The sequence below is a fragment of the Nicotiana sylvestris genome, chromosome 2 (assembly GCF_000393655.2).
Source record: "Nicotiana sylvestris chromosome 2, ASM39365v2, whole genome shotgun sequence".
NCBI classification, from domain to species: Eukaryota; Viridiplantae; Streptophyta; class Magnoliopsida; order Solanales; family Solanaceae; genus Nicotiana; species Nicotiana sylvestris.
In genome coordinates this window covers 123253474-123263887 of record NC_091058.1, presented here as the reverse complement: position 1 = coordinate 123263887, position 10414 = coordinate 123253474, and the positions used below count along the sequence as shown (strand labels likewise).

The following is a 10414-nucleotide window of genomic DNA, read 5'->3' as shown; positions in this document are numbered from 1 at the left end:
GTTTGATCGATTATGTTCCCAGTAGGGTAATCTCATTCTTGAAGGCCCAACGTATGGTTGGGAAGGGTTGTCTTTCATATCTAGCCTTTGTGAGGGATGCCAGTGCAAAGACTCCCAGTATTGATTCTGTTCTAGTTGTGAGGGAGTTTCCCGATGTGTTTCCTGCATACCTGCCGGGTATGCCACCGGACAAGGATATTGACTTTGGTATTGACCTGGTACCGGGCACTCAGTCCATTTCTATTCCGCCGTATCATATGGCACCAGTAGAGTTGAAGGAGTTAAAGGAGCAGCTTCAGGAACTCCTTGATAAGGGGTTCACTCAGCCTAGTGTGTCACCTTGGGGTGCGCCAGTTCTATTTGTGAAGAAGAAGGATGGCACTATGAGGATGTGCATTGATTATAGGCAGTTGAACAAAGTAACAACTAAGAACAAGTATCATTTGCCTCACAATGATGATTTATTCGACCAGCTTCAGGGAGCGAGAGTGTTCTCCAAGATTGATCTCCATTCGGGTTATCACTAGTTGAAGATCAGGGACTCAAATATTCTTAAGACAGCTTTTAGGACTCGATATAGTCACTATGATTTCTTGGTGATGTCTTTTGGGTTGACCGATGCCCAGCAGCGTTCATGTATTTGATGAACACCGTGTTTTTGCCTTATCTCGACTCGTTCGTCATAGTCTTCATTGATGATATTCTGGTATACTTACGTAGTCAGGATGAGCACACGGAGCATTTGAGAGTTGTGTTGTAGAGATTGAGGGAGGAGAAGCTTTATGCAAAGTTCTCCAAGTGTGAGTTTTGGCTTAGTTCAGTGGTTTTCTTGGGACACGTGGCGTCCAGCGAGGGTATTCTGGTTGATCCGAAGAAGATAGAGGCAGTTCAAAGTTGGCCTAGACCATCCTCAGCCATAGAGATTTGTAGTTTTCTTGGTTTGGCGGACTATTATCGCCGGTTTGTTTAGGAATTTTCATCTATCGCATCGCCCTTGACCAAGTTGACTCAAAAGGGTGCTTCATTTGTATGGTCGGATGAGTATGAGGAGAGCTTTCAGAAGCTCAAGACAGCCTTGACCACAACTCCGGTGTTAGTTTTGCCATTAACTTCAAGTTCATATACTGTGCATTATGATGCTTTGAGGGTTGGTATTGAGTGTGTTTTGATGTGGAAGGGTAGAGTTATTGCTTATGCTTCTCGTCAGTTGAAGCCCCATGAGAAGAACTACCCCGTTCATGATTTGGAGTTGGCTGCCATTGTGCACGCGTTGAAGATTTGGAGGCATTACTTGTATGGTGTGTCTTGTGAGGTGTTTACTGATCATCGGAGCCTCCAGCACTTGTTCAAGCCGAAGGATCTCAATTTGAGGCATCAGATATGGTTGGAGTTGCTAAAGGATTATGATATTACTATATTGTACCATTCGGGGAAGGCCAATGTGGTGGTCGATACTTTGAGCCAAAAAGCGGTGAGTATAGGGAGTTTGCTATATATTCCAATTGGGGAGAGACCTCTTGCAGTCGATGTTCGGGCCTTGGCCAATCGATTCATGAGGTTAGATATTTTGGAGCCTAGTCGCGCATTGGCTTGTGTAATTTCTCGGTCTTTCTTATATGATTGCATCAGAGAGCACCAGTATGATGATCCTTATTTGCTTGTCCTTAAGGACAGAGTTCAGCACGATGATGCCAGAGATGTGACTATTGGTGATGATGGGGTGTTGAGGATGCAGGGCCGGATATGTGTGGCCAATGTAGATGGGCTTCGAGAGTTGATTTTGGATGAGGACCATAGCTCGCGGTATTCTATTCATCCGGGTGCCGCAAAGATGTATCAGGATCTGAGACAGCATTATTGGTAGAGGAGAATGAATAAGGACATTGTGGGATTTGTAGCTCGGTGTCTCAATTTTCAGCAGGTGAAATATGAGCATCAGAGACCGTGTGGCTTGCTTCAGCAGATGGATATTCCAGAGTGGAAGTGGGAGCGGATCACCATGGACTTCGTAGTTGGGATCCCGCGGGCTTTGAGGAAGTTCGGTGCTATTTAGGTGATTGTGGATCGGCTGAACAAGTCTACTCATTCATTCCTGAATGTACTACCTATTCTTCAAAGCGGTTGGCAGAGATCTATATCCGGGAGATTGTTCAATTGCATGGTGTCTCAGTTTTCATCATTTCAGATAGGTGCACTCAGTTTACTTCGCAGTTTGGAGGTTTTTGCAGTGAGAGTTGGGTACTTAGGTTGAGTTGAGCACAGCTTTTCACCTTCAGACGGACGGGCAGTCCGAGCGCACTATTTAGATATTGGAGGACATGTTGCGTTCTTGCGTCATTGATTTTGGAGGGTCATGGGATCATTTTCTACTGCTTGCAAAGTTTGCTTATAACAACAGCTACTAGTCGAGTATTCAGATGGCTCCATGTGAGGCTTTGTATGGGAGGCGGTATAGATCTACAGTTGGTTGATTTGAGCTGGGTGAGGCTAGGCTATTGGGGACAGACTTGGTGCAGGATGCTTTAGAAAAGGTGAAGGTAATTCAGGAGAGGCTTCATACAGCATAGTCGAGACAAAAGGGTTATGCTGACAGGAAGCTTCGATATATGTCCTACATGGTTGGTGAGAAGGTTCTATTGAAGGTGTCACCTATGAAGGGTGTTATGAGATTTGGGAAGAAGGGTAAATTGATTCCTCGGTTCATTGGGCCTTTTGAGGTGCTTCGGAGGATTGGGGGTGGCTTATGAGCTTGCCTTGCCACCCAGCTTGTCGAGTGTGCATCTGATATTTCATGTTTTTATGCTCCGTAAGTATATTGGGTCTGTATCATGTTCTGGATTTTAGCACGGTACAGTTAGATGGTGATTTGACTTATGATGTGGAGCCAGTAGCTATTTTGGAGCGTCAGGTTCGAAAGTTCAGATCAAAGGATATAGCTTCAGTGAAAGTGCAGTGGAGAGGTCAGCCCGTAGAGGAGGCTACCTGGGAGACCGAGCGGGAGATGCAGAGCATATATCCTCACCTCTTTGAGGCTTCAAGTATGTTTCTTGATTCTTTCGAGGACGAAAGTTTGTTTAAGAGGGGGAGGATGTGACGACCCGGCCAATCATCTCATGAGTTACCACTCTGTTTCCCCCATTTCTTCTTCTTATTTCTTTATTTATCGGTTCTATATGTGATTGGGTTGGTTGTTTCGGATTTGGAGAGGTTTTGAGAAGGTTTGAGACACTTAGTCTCTTTTGAGGAAGCTTAAGTTGGAAAGGTCAACCGGATGTTGACTTATGTATTAGAGGGCTCGAATGTGAGTTTTGATGGTTCGGAAAACTTCGGTAGGTGATTTGGGACTTAGGAGCGTGATCGGAATGTGTTTTGGAGGTCCGGAGTAGATTTAGGCTTGAATTGGCGAAATTGGATTTTTGGCATTTTCCGGTTGATAGGTGAGATTTTGATATATGGGTCGGAATGGAATTCTGGAAGTAGCAGTAGTTCCGTTGTATCATTTTGGATATGTCTGCAAAATTTCAGGTCATTCGGACATGGTTTGGTAGACTTTTTGATCAAAAGCATATTTTAGAAGATTTTGGAATTCTTAGGCTTGAATCCGATGCGAATTTGGTGTTTTGATGTTGTTTTGAGCGTTCCGAAGATTGGAACAAGTTTGAATAATGTTAAGGGATATGTTGGCATGTTTGGTTGAGGTCCCGGGGGCCTCGAGTGAGTTTCAGGTGGTCAATCGGACCATTTCATGTTTTGGAGAATTGCAGAAAATATGCTGGAGTGTTGCAGAAAAATTGACCTTTGCGTTCGCAAGTAGGCCCTCGCATTCACGAAGGGTTATCAGATGAGGCTAGGGGATTTAGCCTTCGCGTTCGCGAAGGGCTGGGATCTTGTGCATCGCGTTCGCATAGAGGAAGCTGAGCAGGTGGGGTTCATGTGAAGTTGTTCTTCGCGTTCGCAGAAGGGGAGTCGCATTCGCGGTGAGTTAGGGAGCTAAGTTTTCGTGTTCGTGAGCTGGGGATCGCGATTGCGATGAAGGAATTTTGGTCAAAGTTAATTTGTGCTTCGCGAATGCGAGGCTTTGACCGCGTTCGCAAAGAAGGTTTTGAATGCCTGGGCAGAATGTTTAAATAGCCATTGTCCGCGATTTTGGGGCTAACTTCCACCATTTTTGAGCGATTTTGGAGCTTTTTGAAGAGGATTGAAGAGGGAATCAAGGGGGACACTTGGAGGTAAGATTTATGGACTTAATACTCGATCCTAATGTGAATTCTACCTAATTAATCATGGAATTTAAGCCTAATATTGAAGAACTAGGGCTTGTAATAGAGACCTAGAATTTGGGATTTGAGGGGTCGTTTGTGGTTGGATTTTGATGCTTTTGATATGAATGAACTCGGGGAGTGATAAGGAGTTTATTGATGTGATTTTTATCGAAATCCGAGACGTGTGCCTGGGGGTCGGATTTGGCCAATTTCGGAATTTGTGTTGTAATTTGATTTCTTTTGAGTGGGCTTTGTTCCCTTAGCATATTTTGATGGTTTTGCACTGATTTTGGTTAGATTTGGAGCATCCGGAGGTCGATTCGAGAGGCAAAGGCATCGCGAGCTAGAGATTTGAACCGGATAGAGGTGAGCAATGATTGTAAATGTTGTCTTGAGGGTATGAAACCCCGGATTTCATATCGTTGTGCTATATTGAGGTGACACACATGCTAGATGACAAGCGTGGGGTCGTGCACCTTTGGGAATTGTGACCTAGTCCATCCCGAATGACTGTTTTACCCCGTATTTGACTGAAAAATATTTGATATCATCATGTTTTGAGCTGAATGCCATATGTGGGCCTCGTCCCAACTATTTGAACCCTTAGGGGATTTTTACTGATATTTCCTCACTGTTTTGACTTTATACTTGTATTCAGTCATGCTATATTCTATTGTTTTTATAACTCAGCCATGTATACTCTATTCTAACACTTAAAATGATATTTTAAATGATATTTTGGGCTGAGCATCATATTTTACTGTTGCTCGAGTGGTTTAGGAGATTCTGACTGAGTAAGGCAGGGGGCCTGTGTTGTGAGGTTATTGAGCTGATTCATGATTATGAGGCTGAGGGCCTAAGATTGTACGCTACGAGGTGGCTTGTTGATATGAGGCCGAGAGCCTATTGATTATGCCACGAGATGACTTGATATTGCGCTTGGGCCATAAGGGGCCTCTCCCGGAGTCTGTACACCCCTAGTGAGCGCGGGTACCCATTGTGATATGAGATATAGCCCGAGGGGCTGGTGTGGTTCCATGATAATACCCGAGGGGCGGATTCTGTTGACTTTGTGGCCGAGGGGTGGATTTTTATATGTTTATGTGTTCTAGCTGCATTTCATTTAATTATTTAACTGTTAAAAAGGTGTTTTAAAGAAGTTTCTTCTAAACTAAGTACTTTTACATGTTTTCACTATTTCTTTGTTTTACTGGTTTTATACTTCTTCTTTATAGCATATTGATGTGCTTTTACGTGATTTCTTGTTGCTCAGTCTTCATTTATTATTATTACTCACTGAGTTGGAGTACTAACTTTACTCCATGCACCCTGTGTGCAGATTTAGGTGCTTCGGATCCCGCTAGCGAGTGTTGACTTCTTCCAGCTTAGGCGGATTCGGATATTCACTAGGTAGTTGCTCGGCGTCCACAACCTAGTTCTTCTCCCCCTATCTTATTTATTCTGCTTTAGTTTTGTAATAGACTATGTAGACTTTTCCTGTCTTTATTCGGATAGTAGAGGCTCATGACTGGTGACACCCCGATGTCGGGCTATGTCCATTCCACAATTGTATTGTTTCACCTTCTTTTGGGATTATTATTATGTTAAAGACTTAATTTGTATTATTTTAATTGCTTAAAATGAATTGAGAGAGTGTCGAATGGCCTTGTTTTCACGAGAGGTGCCATCACGACCGGGTCTGGGTTTAGGGTTGTGACACATTCCCAATTTCAGTCACCTTTACTCTATTGCCATTAGGAAGTGTAATTAAGACAAGATATGGTAAGGTTATGATAATGGTTAGTGAGGATTTATTGTATGTTATATGTTATGATGCACATGAGTTTATGATCCATGTGTCAGTTCTTGATTTGAAATATTTGCATGAAAGTTGGCCGAAATAAACATAAGTGACTTTACTTGAACAGACTATCATACCTACAAAATTTACAGCTCTGTTGACTATACCGCTTGGGCTCTCACCACCATTTCTAGTCTGAAAGTATTATAGAAGGTTGACAAGTTTTTCATATTGCTCCTTAATAAGGCTTACATTTTGACTTTTATCCTTACGACCAGGGTCATCCTCAGCCATAGAAGTTGTATCAGTAGATGTCCCATGTATATATTTCATTGTTCTCTTTCCTTTCCAGAGAACACGTGAGTGGAGAAGAAGAAATCTCAAACAGATTAATTCTGTGTAGGTCCCCTCTTATACAACTAGCAATAGGAATGTAAAATATCTAATCTAATGTGACTACAACTATCAAATATTAACCACTAACTAACTGCTAAATCAGCACATACTGACTAATCAGGATAGAGAAAAAATATAAGATAAATATTTAATCTCAATAATTCTGAAAAGAAAAAAGAATCAAGTAGAATAGGATCCATTAAGAAGATGAATTTATTACATAAAAAAATTAAAGTCCTTTTGCTTTATGAAACCTTTTCAAAAGTAGAAAGTAAAGAGGAAAAAAATAATCATAAAAATAGTGTGAAATAAGTGAATTTATCGAATTAAGGTATTCTTAATTTTATATTAATGTAAAAATATGTGTTTTCCTTACTTTTTCATGCAAAAGGGAAATTTAGACCCAAGGACACGCATTAAAAATTGAAAAGTGATCCATTCCTTCTTCAACACTATAAAATCAAAGGAAATAAAGAAATCACTAAGAGTGTGTTTGATATGATAGAAGTGATATAAGCTAGCAATTTTATGAGTGAGACCCCAAAGCATATTCAAAATAAGCAAGTATTTTATGAGATGGTACAATAGTGTGTTGAATCTCACTCTGGAGGTACACCCACACAACTGGCTCAGTAGTGTTGTGCGCATGACCCGGCCCAAGTTATATTTTATTGTTTACTTGTACTATTATTTTCATTAATTCTTTCCTATAAATATATAAAGGCATTTGGTGGAATAAAGAGATCACACGGTTTATTGTCTCATTAATTATTTCATTTTCTCTTTCTCATTTCTCGACCCTTCTAGGATTTCTCACTCCTCTTTTCACCATAGCTCTTCATTCCAACATGGTATCAGAGCGTGAATTCTAGTTCTCTATATCGTGAGCAAGGGTGAGTTGCCTGGAAATTTCATTAGGATTAATTTTTGGTTGAAACTCGAGACGTTGTTGAGGTTTCTATTTCTGGACAAAAAATTTGGGATTTATACTCAAATCACACTCTCTGTCACTCGTACTAGTGAGAACTTCTGGTATTGCGACGGATTCGACGAAATTTGGGATCGACTCGAGCTAAGGGTTGCGGTGTATACAAGACCTTACTTCTTCATGTTTTTCATAAGAAGTCTGGTAATATCATTCTAATCTACACACTTGAGGACTATCCTGATATGATTTAGAGTTTATATTATATAGATTTCATGTTTGCATGCCATTATATAGGACTCATTCTCAGTTTAGGATTAATTGTTAGGTACTCTTGCTTGTTTAGTTATTCTTAGTTAGCTTATGATATGGATATCACAATAGATAATCTTGGTCCTCCTTCGGTTTCTACCTCTTAGGGGTTCGCACCTTTCACACTCGATCCATCTTATCTTTTTGCATGCACCTCTCTGACAGTCCTGGTAGCCAACTAGCGCATGTACTATTTAATGGGCATTATTTTGTACTTCGGAGAAGTAGTATGCTCACTTCTCTCTTGGCCAAAGATAAATTAGGGCTCTTAGATGGTAGAATTGCTCATTTTCCCCCTAATTCTCCTTATTACCCTTACTGGGAGAGATGCAATGATATGGTGAAAGCCTGGATCACTAATTTTGTGTCTAGAGACAAAGCTACCAGTGTTGTGTGCCTTAGGACTGCAAAGGAAGTTTGGACTAACAATAATGAGCTATTTGGGCAATCTAATGGGTCTAAATACCTTCAAATTCAAAGAGAAAGCAGTTCAACTGTTCAGGATTCATTAGACATTTCTACATATTTTACCAAACTTATAGGCCTTAGGGATGAGTTAAATTACTCATATGTAGGACGTATATGCTCTTGTGGAGCTCTTCCCAAATTCATAGAAGATCAACAACTTTTTCAGCTCCTCGATGGGCTTAATTACTCCTACTTAACTGTAAAAAGTGCAATCATGATCATGAATCCCCTATCAACTATAAGTAAGGCTTATGAAAACTCCATCCACCATTCCAAACTTCTCAAATGAATCTGCTTCTTTCTATGTCTCTTCAACTTCTACCACAACTAATAGAAACTTTATCCAAAGGATCAACTTTTATTCCATGAAGAATATGTCTTTTGTTTCTTGCAAATATTGCAAGAAACTTGGCCACATAGGGGACAAATGCTACGGGCTGCATGGTTTCCCTACAGACTTTAAGTTTATCAAAAAATAAGAAGTCAGTTTCATGTGTCTATACTGACATTCCACATGTTCAAGCCAAGTTCTCCCACAACACACATTTCTGACAACTCTGCTCATGGATTCACCAAGGAGCAATATCATCATCTGATGAGTCTATTCCAACAAGTCCATTTGTCTTTTGGTATTGGTTTTGAGAATTTCTCTGCTGATAATTATGAGTTCACACACTTTGTAGGTTCCTTTACTGCTTATGATGTAGATTCTATTACCTCTCATGTATGTGCATCTTCTCAATTAGGCATAAACCCTTGGATATTGGATTCAGGGGCAACAAACCACATGACCCCACACAATATTTACTTCACAAACTTGTACCCTTACCTAAGTCTTTTCTTGTCACTCTACCTAATGGATATAAAGTAAAGGTTTTATCAATTGGTTTTCTACATCTTAGACATGATATAACCTTACTTAATGTACTACTTGTACCATCTTTTCATTTTAATCTAATTTCCAAATATTAATTTATTTCTCTATTGGATTGTATAGCTATTCTTACCAAGTCTAATTGTTCTCTACAAGGTCATTCTCTAAAAAAGTTATTAGTAATGGGTAAGGCTGCTGGAAGGCTATACTACCTCCACCCTAATGCTAATTTGTTTCAAAATTCATATTTTGTCTTACTCTTTTTCTTATTCTATGACATGTAATAAGTCTGAGTTTGTCATCTCCCCTGTGAATACTCGTCCATGTAATCAAACACCTGTTGTGAATAGACTGGATTTGTATTGGCATCAAAGATTGGGGCATATGCCTTTTCATAGAATGAAATCCACTCTTTTTCTATTTGATAAAGTCTCTTCAAAATAATCTTTTATTTGTTCAATTTGTTCAATGGCTAGGCAACAAAGATTACCTTTTTATGATAGTCAAATTCATTCTACTGCCTCATTTCAGTTAGTACATATTGATGTTTGGGGACCATATAACACCAAAACTTATAATGGTTTTAGATATTTTTTGACATTAGTTGATGACTATAGTAGAGTAACTTGGACTCATCTTTTATCTTGTAAAAGCAATGCACTTCATGTCCTTAAAGCTTTTACTTCCATGGTTAAAGTGCAATTCTAGTCTTCAGTTCAAACCTTTAGATCAGACAATGTTTATGAACTTGGTAGTAATTTGGAGGTTGTTACTTTCTTTATCAGTCAAGGTATTCTACACCAAATAACAATTCCACACATTCCACAACAGGATGATGTATTAACTGCCACTTACCTCATTAACAGAATGCCTTTAGCCATTTTGAACAACATTTCTCCTTTTGAAAAATTACATGAACACTAACCATCCTATGATCATTTAAAGTCATTTGGCTATTTGTGCTTTTCCACTTCCCCAAAATTTGGCAAAGACAAATTCCAATCTAGAGTTCATCTCTAGTCTCTTCTTGGTGTAGTTAAAAACTCCTGAACCTATCTACTTTCACTATTTTTTATTTTAGGGATGTAGTGTTTCATGAACATGTTTTACCTTATAACTCAACAGAACCCCCTTATCGTGTCTACTTCTTCCTCTCCACCTTTTTGTGGACATTCCTCTTCCTCCTGCATCTGCAGATTCTCCTACCATTGATAATTCATCTAGTCTTGTTATCACTTCTGTTCCTAGTCCTTCTTCATCTCCTGCTACTTCCGTCTCCACTTTACCTTCTCTTATCCTATTTTACCTTCTCTTTTTGTTCTTGTTCTCGAAAATCCACCAGACTTGTTACCCAACCATCTTACCTCAAAGACTAT

The 10414-nt window shown here is 39.9% G+C and overlaps 1 protein-coding gene across 1 annotated transcript; it reads left to right on the top strand.

Moving 5' to 3' along the window:
- Positions 1-7844: 7844 nt before the first annotated feature.
- On the top strand, positions 7845-8453 carry LOC138885522 (uncharacterized). The gene has a single exon (XM_070166479.1). The coding sequence runs from the start codon at positions 7845-7847 to the stop codon at positions 8451-8453; it is 609 nt and encodes a 202-aa protein (XP_070022580.1).
- The last annotated feature ends 1961 nt before the right edge of the window (positions 8454-10414 follow it).